Below are 19,125 nucleotides of genomic sequence, written 5' to 3' on the forward strand. Positions count from 1 at the left end.
GTTCGTGTTCTTAAATTCTTCTTCAGACCATAAATTATGAGCTTAGCCCACTTCCTGCTCCATCCAGGTTTCTAATTTATCATTTTTCATATGAATACAATTCACTAACACCATGCTCATAATTTTCTACTCTAATTAAAATATTTGAAAATTATAAATTATTTGACAAGATGAGATTAATTTTTTTACTTTAATAACCCATCTTTGTCAATTTTACTCTTGTCACATTCATGACATCCATGAATAAGTTTTGCATTTACCTTTTATTTTTCAAGTGGAGATGTCTTAGAAAACATGTATTTTTATACTAGGGATGTGTTCCTGCCAACATAAGACCATAGGAAAAGTTGATTGCCAAAAAAAATTTGTTTGACAAAAAATTTACGGTGATTGTACTGACTCGTAGGGCCTTTTTGGAGCCTAAAAGAAAAGAAAAGGAGAAAGAAAGTTATTTTCTATTGTTTGGCAACAGTGAATCCATTGAGAGACAAAAATTTCTCTCACAAAATGATGGAATTTGGGGGAAAAAGAAAAGAACTAGAAACTTGAGAAAAAATTTTAATCATCAAAGTTTTAAAATATTTTTAATTTTCTTATCTTTTATATTTTCAATGTGTATCAAAACAAGAGAAAATATATTGCTCTTCCATTTTCTCTCTCATTCCCATAGGCGTCCAAACAAGAAAAAAAAACTTCTTTTCTTTTATTTTATTTTCTCTTTCTCTTTCTCTTTCTCTTTCTCTTTTCTTCCTTGTAACGTGGAGGGAAACAACGCATCATTGTTGCTATGCTACAATGCTGAACCTTTGGAGTGAAGATTACTACGATCCATATAGACAGTTAGTGGCATATAAAAAAAGTGCCGGAGGTCAATGTCACTTGCAGAAATTGTTGACTTCAAGACTCCATAAAATTAATGTCTTCAATGTTGAGGTGAGGAAAGAGAAAAGGAAGGAGGAAAGGAGAAGAGGTGAAGATAAGAGGTCACGTCCTAGTGGGAGAGAGACAAGAGGATCACATTGAGGAGAGGATAGGGAGGGAGATTAGGGTTGTGGAGTCCTTAATCTTTATTTAAAAATTTCAAATATACCAATATTAAAAGTATACTCATCACCCTAGTAAGAGTGAATAAGAGATAAAAATCATAAACTAATTACATCAATTACACTCCAATTTATTCATAATTTCCAACACTCTCCCTCAAACTGGGAAGTAATGACAGTGATCCCAGTTTGAAACAAATAAAATATATGTACCGATAAACTTTTCTATCACAGTGTCCCAAGGATAAGTATGAAACCTACAAACTCCCAAAAGGTAAAAATGGGTGATAAAATATAAGTCGAAACCAACCTCAAAGGATTTGAGCAAAATTAGTGATAATAATCATGAAAGTGGGTAATGCCCATAATTCACAAGACGACGATAAAAATCCAAGGGTACCAATAAAAAGTCACACTACACTTAAAAGACACCCATATATATAAAGGACCAACCAAAACAACACACCAAAAGGGTTGACCATATGGGGATAAACGCGAATCAAGTAAAGGATGATAGGAGAAAGACTTCCAAATAATAAAAGGGTAATGGGGAATCAAAGGAAGATAAGATGAAGAAGTTGGGGTCATCATGTGTTTTATTTTCCAAAGTAATTCAAAATTTTCATCATATGAACCAATGCCGATAACAACCAGCAAATAATGAACCCAAGGCAAATAACCAAGGATTTTTTCTTCAATAATAATGTCTCAATCAAATAGACACAATATCAACTACAATGATGAGCCAATGCCCAAATAACACATACCAAATATGTTGTTATACAACAACAACAGACAACTGGTAAATAGTGAAAGTCCTTAAGAGTAATAAGGACACATTAGATAATCTACAACAAGTCCATCCTTGAATAAGGAAGTTGTGCACCAAGTGATAAGCTAGTATTTGAAGGGCCATCAATGGTTTTTTGTGTGGTAGTAAGGGAGTGAATTGTTGTCATCAATCCCTTAATCACGCCAAATTTATCGCAGATCACCTCAGCCAGGGGAGCAAGACAATTGGAAGTGCAGCTAAATAATTCCAAGGAGTAAATTCCATAATCCAAAATAAGTGCAAGAATCATCAATAAATCACCCAAAAATCCAAAGGCATGTGCTGGAATTATCGTTAAGCAAGTGCAACAAGGATAAGTACTCGACATTTCGAAGCATAAAAAACAACATTATGGAGATGCAGTCGATGGCTAGTTGGAAGGAAGCATGAGATAGTAGCAGGTGTTGGCTTCTTCCAGGCAGAGAATTCAACACATAATGTCTCTCTGTAACAGTAGTAAATAGCAACAAATATAAAAGCAACAATTTGGCAATATCAACTCAATCAATTGGATTGCACATGCGTTGTTGTAACTAAATTATCAACAACAGTTGCTTCCCATATCAAGGTAGGCCCACCCGTTGGAATTTAACTCATTCAATGGCAACAAGGAGGAGGAAGCAGATTTAAAGAAGTGGTTGATCAAATTATTAGCAGCGAAAAAACACGTATATCAAAAATATAATACCAACAATAATACCAAACTAGTAATAAAGTGAGCTTGGTCTCAATGTTACAGTAAATGAGAGTTTCCTAGAATCCAATTTAGATAACCTTTTCAAAGTTTGAGACAATCAAGCTTACTGGAAAAGTTGCAACGTGACCAATTGTTGATTCCAGTTGAATAAAACAATCAAGAACAACAATGTGTTGGAGTCATCCTCATGCTAGAATTAAAAAGAAAGGAGCAGGCAATAGCTGCTTCTCATATCAAAGCAGGTGACAAATGCATAATCTATCTTGACTCGAAGAGCTTATTAAGATAACAAATGTAAAACTCCAGCATTTATCAATAATTAGAATTTGGAATTAAGAAGGCTTCTCAATAGCTCATAGTACCAGAATATTAGCTTTTGCTGCTGGTAGAATCAAGAGAATTTAAATTGAAAACTCTCTTACTCTGTTGCTCCCAACAGCTATTGCAGAATCAGAAGATCAAGCATTTTGTTATCTTTATCAAAGGTCCATGTATCGTATGATTCCTGTAAGATTCATCCATGATACCCTTTTCTTTTCTTCCTCCAACCATCTAAAACAATAATAAATACTTATTTGGGTCATTTAATGATAGTTCAAAACACTACCAATTACACTAATTACACACGACAAGGAAATCCAAGGACACAAGGAGTTTAGGATATTGAGTTTGTAGGGCTTGGGGGGATTCAGGTTTTAGGGCATAGGGTTTAGGGTTTAGGGTTAGGAGGGTTTCAAAACCTTAAACCCTAATCCCTCGAAAATTGGAAAGGATTTAGGCCCTAACACACACAAAATTATAATTTTTATTAAGAAATCAACTTCCATAAATCAGGGTTCAAGGATTGGGGCTTAGGGTTTAGGCATATGGATTAGGGTTTAGGGCATAGAATTGAGAGTTTAGGTCCTAAACATATAAGATAGTAATTTGTATTAAAAAACAGAAATCAATTTCAATAAATCATCCATTAGAACAAAATCATCATTTAATTAATAAAAATAAAATACAACATTTAAAATCATTATTATTGAATAATCTTCTCAGTTTACCAAAATAAACTACAACATTTAATGGCATAGAAATTCATAAACTAAAATACAAAAAATTAATAATTCAATCAAGTTTCAATTAAACTTAGTAATAACTTCAATTTATTTGTAATTGATAGAAATTTCATTAATAGAAATTTAAAAATTAAACTTTAAATCACATGAAAAATCAACACAGTAATTAAACTATAAATCACTACGAAAAATCAATATAGTAATTTAATACCTAAATTAAAATTAATATAATAATTGAATACAAAAATTAGATTCAATTAATAGAAACCATACAAATATTTTCATCAAAATTAACAGAAACCCTAAAAATTTACCTTGGTCAATCGGCTTATAAAATTTTGGTGAAAAGAGTTGAATACTGCTTCAATTTTGAAAAAGGGGGCAACAAGAGGAAGAAATGATAGGGTTTTGAGAGAGGGGGTGAGAGAGGGAGCGGTGAGAAGATGAACAGAAGGGAACGAAAAAGAAGGGTGAGAGACATGGCTGAGACAAAGATTGGGTTGAGAGGAAGAGATGGTAGTTGAGAGGAAGGCGTTGATGGTGAGGCCGACTGGCGGCAATAGCAAAGCAATGGCCGAGTGAGAGGGAAGCAAACACAGTAAGAGGACGAGAGGAAGACATCAAAGCTCTGAATTGTCAGAAAGAAGTAGGTGTCGACGGAGTGTCAAGAGAGCGATTATCGAAAGTGAAGTAGAGAGGAGTATCTAGAGGGAACAAGTGAAAGTGAAATCAAAGGGTTGGATTTTCCTGTCACTTGTTTCGTTGAGTACACTAACGATTTTGAGTAAGTGAAAGTGAATTCACTGCTAACAAGACTTTGGGTAAGTGACTCAGATTGAACTAATAAAACTTTTGTGTAGATCTGTAAAAAAATAATTCTAAAAATTAAGCTAATTATTAAATTTTATATTCTACAAAGATATTTACTATAAAAATTAAGGATGGGCCTGGAGGAACGGGACCCGACGACCCGATGCGCAAATTGCATGGCGCTGTCTGCTAGTTATTGAGTAAAAAGCCAAGATTGCTGCGAAACTGCAAATGGTGGGGGAGACGGCGGCTGTTCGCTTTCCCATCCGACTCGCCTTCGTCGCACTCCTCTCCGGGGCTTCCGTGTTCTTCTTGTGGAAATCCCGTTGGCTGAGAAGGCGGAGACTCGCTGCCCTCGCTGCTTTACCTGATACTAACTCTTTAGAACGTCCCGCCCCTCGAGGCAAGCTCTTGTTTGCTTCCCACACTGGCACCTCCAAAACCCTAGCACGCCGCCTCTTCAGTAGTCTCTCATTCAATGATATCCCATTCGATCTACTGGATGCTCGAGACTACGAGCCGGAAGAACTCTGCAACGAATCATTACTCCTTATTGTCGCTTCTACGTGGGACAATGGCACGCCGCCTCCTGATGCCGTATTCCTTGCTCGATGGCTCTCTGAAAGCGCCGACGACTTCAGAGTCGGTTCCTTGCTCCTCTCACGCTGTAAGTTTGCTATATTTGGGGTCGGAAGCCGATCCTACGGTCCGAGCTTCAATGCCGTTGCCAGGGATTTCTCACGGCAGATGAGAGCACTCGGTGCTTCCGAGATTTTACCTCTTTGCGAAGGTGATATAGATGGTGGAGATTTGGATGAAGTCTTTGACCGATGGAATATTAGAATTGTAAATGCACTGTTGGAAGGTGAAATTTCAAGAGAAAACTGCAAATCTGTAGGTTCCCCGCTGGAAGGCACTGTTAAGACGGCGAGAGAGGGTTTTTTGGATTCAGAGGAAGGGTACAGTGACGAGGACGACAATGACGGTGAGGAGGACTTGGACTCCTCTATTGGCGATCTGGAGGATATTGCTGGTAAAGCTCCTTCCAGGAGATCTTTTGGAAGGTCGTCCAATTTTGTGGGCGATTCTGCTTCTTCGGCCAGTAAAGTGGAGAAGGGTCAAAGAGCTATGGTAACTCCAGTAATCAGGGCAAACTTAGAAAAGCAGGTTGGTAAATGAACTGGTGGCACAATATGGAACGTCTTACATTTAAAAAATGAAAAAAAAAACACTTACGATGTTATTTTTCTAAAGAAAATGATCTTATTTTTCTAAAGATCTAGAGTTGAAAATTGGTAGACAGTATTTGGACTACGCATTGGTAAACAGCGGCTACATCAATTTAGCTTCAATCTTATCTTTTTCTACTATAAGTGAAATTGAGCCGAGTTGATCTAGCTAGTACACACTATTAGTAACTCTGGTTGCTGTTAAATTTATGTCTTACTTATTTGTATCTTTAGTTTTAGGTGAATGGGTATCATCATCCAATTTTGTGTGGGTCTAGTATTTATTAAAAGAAGTTTTTTTACTGGATTGGATCTGTAAACACCCACACCCACACTCACATGTCTCTCAAACCCTTGCAAGGCTTAAACCGAAGACCTCACACCAGAAATCCTTCATGTGGCCATTGAGCCAAATGCCCAACCCAGTTTTCAAAATCTTATATATACTGATTTTGATATTCCTTAACAACATCAACTTTTTAATAATCTCGTTTTATTAATTATGTGAGTGCAGGGATATAAGATTATTGGTTCCCATAGTGGTGTTAAACTTTGCAGATGGACTAAGTCACAACTCAGAGGCCGTGGGGGTTGCTATAAGCACTCATTTTATGGCATTGAGAGTCATAGGTGATGCTTAATAACCTTGTATTTCTGTTTTTACTCCTTTATTTGTTCATTGGTGAGAAACCCTTGGTAGTTGCATGGAGTTTTTTAAAATTTTGTTGATGACTTCCTATCTTTCGTTTTGGGTTTATATAAATTCTATTTTGTTGTCATGGAACAAGTGTCTAAGCATGCAATAGTCATGTTTGTAAACAAGTTTAGAAGCAGAAAACAGAAAGAGGGAGGTGAAGAAATTTGTGAGAAAATCTGACAATAAAGGAACAGGGTTGAAGGGTGATGAGAGTGGGATACAAAAGTGAGATATGGAGAAGAAGAGGGACTGAAAAAGTTGAACTAGAGTTCTGTTTGACCCCTCTCTTTGCATTCTCGTAAGAAATGGAAATTCCATTTGGCTAATAAACAAATAAATGATGGGATAAATCTATTCTAGTAACTTAATACATGTGATGTCTTTTCTTCAGCTAGAAAATAGATATCATCTTGATACTGCTTAAACAAGATAATGAGTAAATGAGAATCACCTTATTGCTTTAGTAAATGTTTCTACAAATTGTTTTTGAGGAAGAAACATGCTAAAGACCAACTTCTTCATTCATTGCTTTTCTCTAATGAAATTACAATCAACTATTATATATTTCATTCTTGCATGGAAAATTGAATTTATGGAAATATAGATAGCGGATTTGGTTACAAAGTAGCATAGCTTGACAAGTCGATTTTAGCATGGCATTATTTTTTTTTTTTTTTTTTTTTTTTGTTGAGAAAACAAGTAAATCTTGAACTAGCAGGAGGAAAACAGAAGAATTACATGAGGAAGAATGAGTGAAAAGCTAAGGTCGAAAACGGAGCTAATTTTGCTTGTGATGCATATTACTAATTTTTTTTTCTTTGAGAAATGCATGACTTTATTCCAAACAAGCAGATGAGCTTGCATGGGGGTCTCATTACAATGAGGAATTGGAGTGACACCCCTTTTTTGGAAGATAATTAGCCAAAGTTTTGGTTGATTTCAGAACATGAGTCCAAATACAGCTTAAATCAGGAACCAGGTCCAAAATTTCATGGAACGCAGGCCAGTTTATGAACACCAGCCAAATACTGTGTCGGAGCCTCTTTCAATCCATATAGGTCCTCCAATGAATATCTTGAAGACCTGGCCACAGGCTAAGGAGCTCGGTAAAGTGGAGACAGTACCAATCAGCCCTGAGTTCTCCCCAATTGACCTTCATGAGTTCTCCCCAATTCGTGCTGGATCTAGACAACTCAATACACTACCATCAAAGTTCAGCTTGATTTAACCCTGTGGGAGGAGTCCACTCTATGTTTTTTATGTGTTTAGGGTCAGGCATCTGGGTAATAATCCTCCAATCACCTCTCATGGTCGCACCGGTTAGTACTTTAAAGTCCTTTTGGGTGGCTGTCAGGGAGGATGGCACTAGTAATGCTGTCAATTACCCGGCCACTGCTATTGCATTTGCCATTGAAATGTCTTTTATTTTGTTCAAGCCATATTCCCCAAGGAATATGTACTAGACAAGCGGAAAGAAGAGCCTTTCCAAGATTGGGAGGCCACATCAAGAAATCCATGGCACCAGATTAGTGGGGTTGCTTGGAAGACATGTTGTGATGTCCAGTTTGTTAAAGAAGTGAGGCCATATGTTCCAAATGAAAATGCAGTGGAGATGGTGGCTGATGCTTTCTTGTTTGTTTCTACAAAGGGAGCAAAGGGATTGTGGCAGAGTGGTGCCTCTTATCCTTTTGTTTGATGGTTTCTTGTTTGTAGCTTCCATGCTGTATTGGCTTTGTGGAGGCCTAGCTGTTGCCACCAGCGATCATAAGATAGGCTTCCATGCTGTATGGCTGTATGGCTGTATTGGTCTCTCAGTTGCGCACCCTCTGATGTTGTTAGAAATCTTCCTACCTCAATAGATTTCTCATCTCTAAGAGCCTGTTTGAACCCCAAATTCCAATTTACCCCTCTGGCTGAGTGGCTGACCTGGAGTTTTGATTTGTTGCACTCTGTTGAGATGTTAATCTGACGCAGAGTTGGAAGTCAGAGCTTGGGGGACTTCCCATTCTGCTAATCTCTCCAGAATTTGGAAGTCTCTCCATTGTCGACGTAGAATTGGATCCCACTTTAGAATTGGAGGAGGGGAAAGATGTCTCTCCAATTGGTGAGAGGTATCTACTTGTCCACCCTCTAGCCACCGGTGATATTCATCTACTCCAAGTTTGGTGGTTACTATGTCACATCATTTAGCTTGCTTGTTCATGTTGAATTTCCAGAAACATTTGAGAAGGCCTGGCTGAATTGGCATCCTGGATCCAGTAGGGGTAGGAGGGGTCACATCATTTATCTCACATCTTTCTCTACTGTGGTAGGAAATGTTATTGACTTGGGTTAGCACTTAAAAAGGAATGTCTTCCAATCCTAGCTTCTTTTAATCAACCGCCGCTGGCAGCTAGTTGCAACACTCTGCTCACCTCCTGCTGTAAAACTCTTTGACTGGTCTACTCTCCCTCCTCCCTCTTCATGGAAGCTGAATTGGCAACCTGGACCCAGCAGGGGTAGGAGGGGTCATCTGGAGCCATGAGCAAATTTTATAAACCTACTCAGGTCCTTTAGGATTCTGCAATTCAATGGAAGGATAAGCAAGAGCTGAATTGAATGGTGCCAAGTCATTCAAAGAGAAGTTTTTCATACCAGTATTCATTGAGGGTGACTCAACGAATGTGATAAGTTGGATGAAAGGGAAAGGTCCACCAGGACGTTCAAGTACGAAGAAATCATCAATATATGTTCGCAGCTTACTGTAGCATGACAGCACACTTTAAGAGTGCAAATAGCATTTTGGACTCTTTGGCTTAGGAGGATGTTGCTCACCACTGTTTGGGGGTTGGAAGTTTCTTCCCACTAATAGTAGAAAGACTGAAATTCCAGGTTTTCCTTGCATCCATTATCTATTGACAGGTCACAAATCTTGCCATAAATGGTATACTTGGTTTTAAACATTTACTTCCTCCGACAATCTGCGGTGGCCTGCTTAGATGTGAGATAGAACCTCCTCACCATTTGAAGAGTTACATCCTCTTTGCTAGGATAAGCATACTCAGCTTCCTTGTCAGATTCGTGTTTGTCTGAATCTCTGTTATCACCATCTGACTGTTGCTGTTGCTGCTCAGAATACTGCTAGACACTAAATTCTTTCCTTTACGCCTAGGACATTGACTAGAAATATGTTATTTTCCTCTTTGCACTTCAAACACTGTCAGCAGTTGGTAAGCAGAGAGGAAGTGATCATAAGTATTGCAGAATCATTTGGATCAATGGTTGAAATGGATGATGATCAAGTGTCGGGTCGTACTGTAGATCAAGCAAGTGTTTGCATTAGAACTAAAATGGGCTTCATGGGTGGATCATATATGTCTCTGTGATTTGAAAATATGGAGTTTTTTGTGTGAATTTTGTTGGAAAATGGCTGCTTGATTAATGACTGACAAGAGGGAGGTCATTAGCTAGATGGAAGAAAGGCAACATGCAGCACTAAATAATGGGAGGGAACAAGCAGTTATGTGGACCCATGTTTAGTTAATGAAAGATATACCGTTAAATCAAACAATCAATAACAACGACATTGTGACCAATGTAATAATGGTGCACTTATGTCATGGGAAAGTATTATGGTTGACTGCTTTTTATGCAGTTATTTGGGCTCTTTGGGAAGGAAAAAAATACCGACAACATTTGAAACTGATCTTGTTCTATAGGTGTCATTGAGCGTATAATTCACTATACTCAATTATAGGTTAGTAAATTACTGCCATTGCAGCAATTTACTAGCTCCGTTTTGAGATCTTATTGGCATGGGGTAGCTGCTTTTGTTGACTATAAAGGTGATCAACTATGGCCATGGCTGCCCCCTCAAGAGGGGTGCTTGAAACTCAATTTGGATGGGAGCTTGAAAGGGAATCTGAGTCCTGTATGGGGTGGAGGTATCATTTGGGACCGTCTGGGATCGGTCATGAGAGTATATTTTGCTCCTTTTAGTGCATGTGACTCTACAAAGTAAGAGCTCTAGGCTTCACTTTGTAAGTTGAAGATCTATCGGCAGAATTTCAATTTGCTGTTTATATTGAAGGTAATTCAGCTGCGATGGTTTGGTGGATTTGAATACGCATCAAGCCTCCTTGGAGATTAGCATATTCAAGATGAAATTTTAGATTTTATGTCATGGTCTTTCTTTGCAGTGGGTGCATAGTGTGAGACGTGCTATTGGTTTGAGTACAATCTGGCTTGGATGGGTGTTTCTCTTGCTCACCCTTTTGATCGTTGTACTTCCCGCTTGACAGTGGTTGATTTTTTGTGTTAGGGTCACCTTTTGGGTGGTAAAGTTTGTTGCATTGTGGTGTTTAGCTTTCTTTCTGTTTGGCCTTTGTCTGAGTGACCTCTTTATTCGTAGAGCTGTTTTGCTTGCTTTCCAAGTAACCAGGAGGCCAAGCAACAACTTCAAACATAAATAAAACATTTAAGGCTTACTAGCTGGGCTCTATCTACAACAAAAATAAAAACCACAATACACAATCATTGCCCCATACAACTTAAAAGAAACAACCGGCTAGCTCCTAATCTAACTACTTCTGGGCTTTCTTAGGCTTGGCCTTATCCAGCCTCTCCTCATAACCACATTCAGGAACTTCTACAGCAATATATGCCATAGCTTGTCAGCCTAGAAAAGATTGGGGTGTGTGATGTTTTGTCCAAACCTTTGCTGATAACGAAAGCTACTTTATAATGCTTAGTCGGGGTGGGTTTCTTGTTTTAAACTTTTGAATTTTTTATTTTTGGTGTATTGAGACCTTTCTGTTTTTTATTCTCATGAATGACGGAATAGTGAACAATCTGAGTTGCTGTCCTCACTGTCGCAAAAGAAGCAACAGCAGTATTGACATGAAATGTAGTTTTTTGTCACTATAAAAATTTAAGTAAAGAGCCGTTGTCCTCTGCTCTGCCTGTGACAGCTGTACATACTACTTTTTGTACCAAGTGACAACCAGTAAATGCATAATACTCTTGCTGGAATTTAGGGTGCTCGTTTTGATTGATGTACATGTTCTCTTGATTGACATCAAAGATCCTAAGCCTTATGAGGGCTGCTGATAACATAAGTTATCAATTCTTTTACTTTTTTGTTTGAAATAGTACTGAGTTGTATTAAAAAGATCAAATGAGCAAGATTACAAGGAGGGGGAACCGTCCCAAATAATTGGCTAATGCCGCCAGAGGGGGGGGGGAGGGGGCTGAACTTGTTCTTTGGAGATCTAAGTGTACTCTGTGCATCTGTAAATTCCTATATAACCTGCTTTTTTACTGTTGTGTAAGTCTTTGACCCTGTGAATTTTCATGATTTTAACTGTAACAGATGCATGGAAGCCACCCCCAGTTTGGCATGTGCCAATAAATGTGTGTTTTGTTGGAGGCATCACACCAATCCTGTTGGAAAGACTTGGCAGTGGAAAATGGATGACCCACTAGAGATTGTGAACACGGCTATTGATTTGCACACAAAAATGATAAAGCAAATGAAAGGAGTCCCAGGTAGATTTAGTTTATGATCTAAGTTGAGTATTAAGTAGAAATTGCATTTGTTTGCCCAGTTGGGTGCTAATTGCAACTAATATACAATTAGCCCAAGTACTTTTTGAGGTCAGTTCATTTATTACTGTTGGGCAGCCACTAGACAATTGCAGTTAGTTTTCAACCTATATTCCAGATGTACAATGCATGAATGAGTTTAAATTGAAGTGATTCATTTTATATCCTTGAGGTGTTTGATTTGCTCATCGGCTATGTCTTGCTGGTTGTTTTTCTGATTTTGATATTCTGTTTTTTTAGAAAATTCCCTTTTTCTTTAAAAAATCATATCCTTAATCAGGTTTAACACTACTTTCCACCAAATTGAATATCATCTTTGACTGTTTTGCCATTATGTTGTTGGTTTTTTATTTTTCCTATGCAAAATCATTATCTAAGACAAGGAAAATAGGAAAAATGGATGAGATGGAGAACCAAGAAGAGGAAGTAGAAAGGGAGATGGAGAAGTAATGAGAGGGATCCCAAGCGAGGAAGAATGAGTGGAGAGAGGAGAGAAAATGGAGAAAGGAATGAGAGGAGCGAACAGGAAGGAAAGAATGAGAGAAGAGCAGGACGAAGAAAATACCAGGAAGGAGAACTAAGAAATGGAAGTAATACAAGAGTGAGAATCAACAACAAGGGAGGGAGGAAGATCAAAATTGACATCAAGATAAAGGAAAAGCTCTGACATCTGAAGACGAATACAATGTTCAACGAGATACTGTTACTCTGCCTACCAATGAAGATGATACTGGATGGCAGACTGTTCGTAACAGTAGACATCATCCAAGCAAAACAAAAGAAGGTAACATGGATACTCTTTTTCGATATGGTAATTCTTCTTTTTGTATTTGAAAGATTGTTGTTTGAACGGGATACATCATCAGACTAACGGTGAGAAATGGGACCAAAATATCTTTCATTTCTAAGCCTTATTTTACTTGCCAAGCTTTCACCAAGCAAGCTGAGTTTGTCACCCGTGCAAATAACAAGAACAAATAGACAAAAGAGCTATGGACTGAGTCTTTGGTCTTTTATTTCTCAGTTTTCTAGTACTATGGAAACAAAGAATATAAGACGCAGTGTAGAGAAGGTAAAATCATGGGACGTCTTTACGTCTCAGAAACTATAAATGCTGGATTCAGATGGAAAACTTTGTTAGAGCGTCTATACAGACTTGGTCCACCAAATCCACAAAAAAACATTGTCTTCTATTCATCCCCATCAATTCCCTTCATTGCCACAGGCAAAACCTATGGCCATCCCTTCATCACCAGTTCCAATTGTTCATTCATCGACTACTACATCATTGGACCCTCTTGTGCAACCACCAAAAATTTCCATCCCAAATCAGATTATTGCTGAAGGTCCTGACAAGTTGGCTCTCTCTATTGTGGTTAATATTGATGGTGGATTGGAGGAGTTTGTGACCCCTAATTGGTTTGCTGATCATCTCCATCTAAACTACATCCTGGTCACTCTTATCTAGGAGATCATGTCGGGTAAATCTTTTTTGTCCCGCAATTCAGCAGATATGGATTCAGCACTTAATCTGCATCTTGCTCCAACACTCTGAATCACTTACATTCATGCTTGGACTCCATCTTTGGACAAACCTCTTGGACAGTGGGTTAGAGTTTATGGATTACCTTTAGAGCTTTGGCATGGTGATACTTTTTTTTCTTATTGCAAATGTCAATGGCAAATTAAAAAAACTAGATGAACCAACTCATAAAAGGTTTCATCTAGATGTTGCTCTGTTTTTTATCATCCCAGAAAAACCATGGATGGAGGAAACTCTTGTGAAAATCAATTCAAACAATGGTTATCTCTAGATTCAAGTTCATTAAGAAACCATCAGTCCTTTGGTTTCTTAGATCGATACAAACCAGGAAGAAGACTATGGGTTAACTCAGAAGAACTGCACTCAGACACGCACAACCAAGTCAATTCAAACCAGCAGGATCATGCCGAAATTAATGTGGTTAGTAATTTTGATAACTCAATGGTCCATGTTTCAAATTCCAATTTGAATCATATTCAAATTTCATCAACCCTCTGGCCATTATGCCATCTATTATGCCTCATCAGTGCCATAATTATCACACCGGAATAGCTGTCAGCAATGTCAAACAGCTTGACCTGCCAGATCAGTTGCCAATAACCATGATCGTCAATTAGCCATCCTGCCAGCTCCAATCCTCATCAGTCATCCTAATTCAAGAATGGTACTCCCCATCTTTTCCTATTCCTGATATATACCAGAGTGAACATTCCGATTCCAATTCTAGTACTCCATCTGTCAACTCAAGATTACTTTTAATCAAGAAACACATACTGCTGTTGAGGGTTTAGAGGATCAGTCACCCCCTTTATTAGCAACTTACCAAAGACAAGAAAGGCTGCAACCAAGGAGACTGCTACAAGGAGAATCCAGTAATCCAAGTTATATGCCATCTGAACCTATATTAGGATGTCTTCTTCTTCCTTTGCCTGGAGAAAGGTCTTCTTCTTCTTCTTCTTCTTCCTTCTTATTGCAACGTCTAGCTTTAAAATCAAGATTTATTGCCCAATACAATTTCCCTATCATTGAGACACCCACCAATGCTAAGACAGTGGAACACCATTGACTAAAGTAACAGTGTGCTTCCAAGAGGCATTATTTGGATTACAAAGATCAACTTCTTTTTCTATTGCTTCTCCCTTTTCAAGTCCTCTTTAATGGTCATCTTCTCCATTTTTTCTAGTCTTGGTATTTTCTTGGTATGTGTGTCCATACTATCTACTCGTTCTTCAATATTTATTCATTGATGTCCCTTATGGCTGTTGTTGAGTCCTCTAGTTAGCTAGGATTAGTTCCAGTACTAAATTTGATACATTGCATTGCTTGGAATGCTGAAGTTGCCCGATTAACTACTGGGAAATTCCAAACTTGATAAAATTTCGTTACTTGGAATGCTAAAGTCACCTTAAAACTTATGGGAAACTCTAATTATTAGATCAAAATCCAATTTAGGTTCTTGATGTAACTAGGAGGTGATTGCCTCCTATTTGACCACTACAATGGAGATGATCCAAGAGTGGTCACCCCTAAAGATTAGTTGGTTGAAGATCAAATTTGATAGCAGCTCTTCTGGCAATGTTGGATTGATTGGTGGAGGTGGTGCAATTTTGGATTATGAGGGAAGTATCCAATCTGTTTCCTCCACTCGTTTTGGCTGATATGGATTTCTTGAAGAGAGACTAGGGCCCTCATTTTTAGCCTTTGCGTATTTACCAACACTTTTTTTGATACAGTTGTTGTAGTGTGTGATTTGGTGGTTGTTATTAGGTTGAAGTTGAGGGACAAGTCCCTTCTTCGTGCCTAATGTTTTTTGAGGAAATTGTTGATCTTTGTGTGGTTTGACTATGTTAACTTGGATGCATGCTACTAAGAATGCCAATCATCCGACTGATTTCTTGGCCAAGGGAGGGATCTTTAGGTAACAACTTCTTGTTGGAGATTCTCTTCCCATTAATTGTCATTGTTGTTTTTTTGTTGTGGATTCATATTTGTTTCTTTTTTTACATTTTCTGTGAATTGTTCAGCTGTATAATTTTTACTTACCCTCTTCTTTCAATTAAATAATCATTCTCACTGTTATTAAAAATAACTCATGATTCCTTTAAAAAAAAAAACTCATGACAACAGCCCTCTCTACCCTTATCCCTGCTTTTTTCTAGTTCTGTGTTTGTGTTGATAATAATATGTATTCGCCTTAAGTTAAAAAATAATATGTATCCTTGTTGAAGAATAAATGTGGAAGAGTCATACATGACTATCTTGGAAATGAGTCTTATGGGAAGAAGCTGCAGCCAATGAGGAATTTTAGTATTATCAAACTTCTATTTATCTTAGATTATGCAATTGAGAAAGTTTATTTTGTTGATATACGACTTTTGTGACTGTAGGGGTAAAGGAGGATAAACTTACAGAAGGCCTTGCTCCACGACATTGTGCTTTATCGCTTGTTGGTGAACCTATCATGTACCCAGAGATAAATTCGCTAGTTGATGAGTTGCACAAGAGGCGTATATCTACTTTTCTTGTTACTAATGCCCAGTTTCCTGAAAAGATCAGAGTATTGAGTCCTGTCACTCAGGTTATAAAAGTCATTTTGCTCTATTTCCTTTGTTGGAAAGGATTGAGTTGTTATTTGGATGAGGCAAAGGTTTTCAACTGCTATTACTTGGGAATGGGGGAAAATAGGGGGCTGTTTGGAAACCCATGGAAATGAAAAGAAAAGAAAAAGAGAATTTGATAATTATTATTCACAAAAATAGTTAGTGAAAAGGAGAATTTGATCATTATCTCATTTTAACTAACTATTTTTGGGAATAATATTGGTCAAATTCTCATTTTATTTTCTAGGGGTTCCAAATAGACCCTAAAAGAAAGGAAATCTTTAGAGGAAAGAAAAGTGAAAGTTTATTCCATGGTGATTCTCTTTCACTAGATGATGTGCTATTTTGCATCAATTTGTGTGAAAGGAAAGGGTAAAAAAAAAACTTGGGAACCCCTAACTTTATCTTGAGTTTATGGTTGAGATGGAGGATGACTTCATCATACATCATCTCACTTCAAACTTCACATTGTTTAGGGCAAGTGAAATTCTACCCCTTAAGATTTAGTTTAATTTTCTCTTTTTATTCATGATAAGGGTGATTCACTTTTTATAAGTAATGTGGAGTCCACTTAAATTTTTCATATGTAATAAGACAAACTAAAATGTCTTATCCAAACTACTAAAGAATAATCCTCTTGGGTCAATGGGTAGAAAAATCTTGAGTTTATTAGTTGGGAAAGAAGCTTCCTAATTTGGCTTAGTCATTCTAACAAGGCTGAAAAGGGGGATGCCTCTCCTTAAGTAATTACTCTCCTGTTTATGCTTGTTGCCGTGTAATCATGATTGGGTCCTGGTTCACAGTAAGCTGCACATGTAAACTTTTGAGTTTTTCTTTTGGAAACCAACCATTTTAAGTCTGGGTCAAATAAATGGGTCAGGTCAAAATTTTCTGTCCTTCCTTACATGTGTAATTGGGCAAATGGATTAATACTTAATTGAGAACTAAATTTTATGCAGTTGTATGTGAGTGTTGATGCTGCAACTAGGGACAGCTTAAAACAAATTGATAGGCCGCTCTTTGCCGATTTTTGGGAGCGTTTTATTGTAAGTATCTTGAATTATTTTATTTTATTTTTGTAGATGTTTTTTAATAGATTTCCTCTCTATTAATGTATACTAGTTCTTTAATTTCCAATCTTTAGAAAAACTCATTGATGTTTATACAATGGAAGTTCATTGATTATATTTTTTTAATGTTAAACTCCATTCCCTGTGAGACTTGGAACTCAATACCTCACACTAGAAACACCTTGTGACCATTGGGCTGAAGGTCTAATTCACTGTACAATAAAAGGGTTAAATATAATCATTTATTAACTATATATATGGACAATCATATGTCAACCATGCATATTCATCCTTATCACTGGAGCCATCTCCCATGATTTTTTTCATTACACAAATTCTCTTAAATTTCTTGTCTCTATTTAGAAACTGGGTGCATAGAGGCAATTAATGCATAATATTGGGTGTAGCAGAACACCAAAAAATGGCATAGATAAAATTGTTTAAGAATGACCTGAAAAGAGGTATACTAACAGTAGTGGTTACAATTGATAGAGCACAATGGACAATTGGATTCATGTAGGCTCTGATTATGATCATGTCCACAGGAGTAATTATAAGATTTAAGCAGATGTATTCTGGTCATTCTGTTGGCATTTTTATTAACAGCAGGGCTAACTCTGGGTGTCTTGGAAGTAAGATCTTTACTTGAACAAAGAAACTAGCATCCAATCAGAATTGAAACATAAACAAAGTAACAGATTTTACTTGCTGAAGTAGCAAGCCGAAATTGGTATTGTATGCTGCCAGCTGTTGCAACTAATTAATACATTGATAGGGCTCACTCAAAGCACTGCATGACAAATAACTGCACACTGTTTATTGAAAGAAGAAAATAGTTTATGATACATAGCCTTGTAAAACATCTTCCATTAGTCTTGGTTCGGATTAACTGTTAGTTAAGTCTTGCAAATTGGTACTGTATACTGACTGGCTGTTGAAACAAATTAACACATTGATAGGGCTCACTCAAAGCACTACATGAAAAAGAGCAGCGCACTGTTTATCGCTTAACTTTAGTTAAAGGGTGGAATGCTGAAGATATTGATGCATATGCAAAGTTGCTGTCCATTGGTAGACCAGATTTTGTTGAAATCAAAGGAGTTACCTACTGTGGCACGTAAGCTACTTCTAATGTTCCTTGCGTTCTATCTCTGTACCTTTTTATCATCATATGGATGTTAGTTTCATCTGTGCTCGTTTGTGCTATTGTAGGTCTGCCACCTCAAAGCTAACTATGGAGAATGTGCCATGGCACTCAGATGTGAAATCCTTCTCTGAGGCCTTAGCGCTCAAGAGTAACAGTGAGTATGAAGTTGCATGTGAGCATGTACATTCTTGCTGTGTTCTTCTGGCTAAAGTGGACAAGTTTAAAGTTGATGGTCAATGGTTGACGTGGATAGACTACGAAAAGTTTCATGACCTGGTAGGTGTTTACATTTTCTTGCTTTGCCCCATTTCTTGAGTATAACCATTGCACTTGCAGTTCTCTTGTGGTAGATTACTGAAAGAACGCATCAATGCTATTGTGTAGGTTGCTTCAGGAAAACCATTTGACAGCAAAGATTACATGGCTAAAACACCTACCTGGGCTGTCTATGGTGCGGAAGAAGGTGGCTTTGATCCTGATCAGACCCGTTACAGGAAAGAAAGGCGTCATGGGGCTGCTAGAGAGAGTGCATGTACACCCAACGGAAAGGACATTTGATTGGTTAGGCGTTGGTGGTTTCCCGTTTTCGCTTTTGTTGTGCCACATTTTTGTAGACTAGTTCGCCTTACCAGTAGAAGACAAGTTACAGCGGAGCTTCATAAGTCATAACTAGTTAGTAGTAATGGGGTACCAGACATTTTCTCGGTAATGTGAAAACATTTCAAATTCTGGGAAATTGTAAGTATTATTAATATAAGTACCAGTTGTATATGATCCAGGCAGCGGTGGGCTGATCTTGGTTTTAACTAG

The 19,125-nt window shown here is 37.6% G+C and overlaps 1 protein-coding gene across 1 annotated transcript; it reads left to right on the forward strand.

Annotated features, from left to right (window-relative positions):
- Positions 1-4,677: 4,677 nt before the first annotated feature.
- On the forward strand, positions 4,678-19,086 carry LOC137951506 (S-adenosyl-L-methionine-dependent tRNA 4-demethylwyosine synthase). Its single transcript, XM_068798200.1, has 8 exons — positions 4,678-5,613; positions 6,190-6,305; positions 11,723-11,898; positions 15,886-16,076; positions 17,058-17,144; positions 18,128-18,285; positions 18,381-18,591; positions 18,700-19,086. Exons 1-8 carry the CDS (start codon positions 4,678-4,680, stop codon positions 18,871-18,873), a joined length of 2,049 nt encoding a protein of 682 aa, XP_068654301.1. The 3' UTR covers positions 18,874-19,086.
- Positions 19,087-19,125: the final 39 nt, after the last annotated feature.

This window comes from Aristolochia californica, unplaced genomic scaffold (assembly GCF_029961685.1).
Source record: "Aristolochia californica isolate CCGP_79_NKW_82.1479 unplaced genomic scaffold, dmAriCali1.0.hap1 SCAF_15, whole genome shotgun sequence".
Lineage (NCBI taxonomy): Eukaryota > Viridiplantae > Streptophyta > Magnoliopsida > Piperales > Aristolochiaceae > Aristolochia > Aristolochia californica.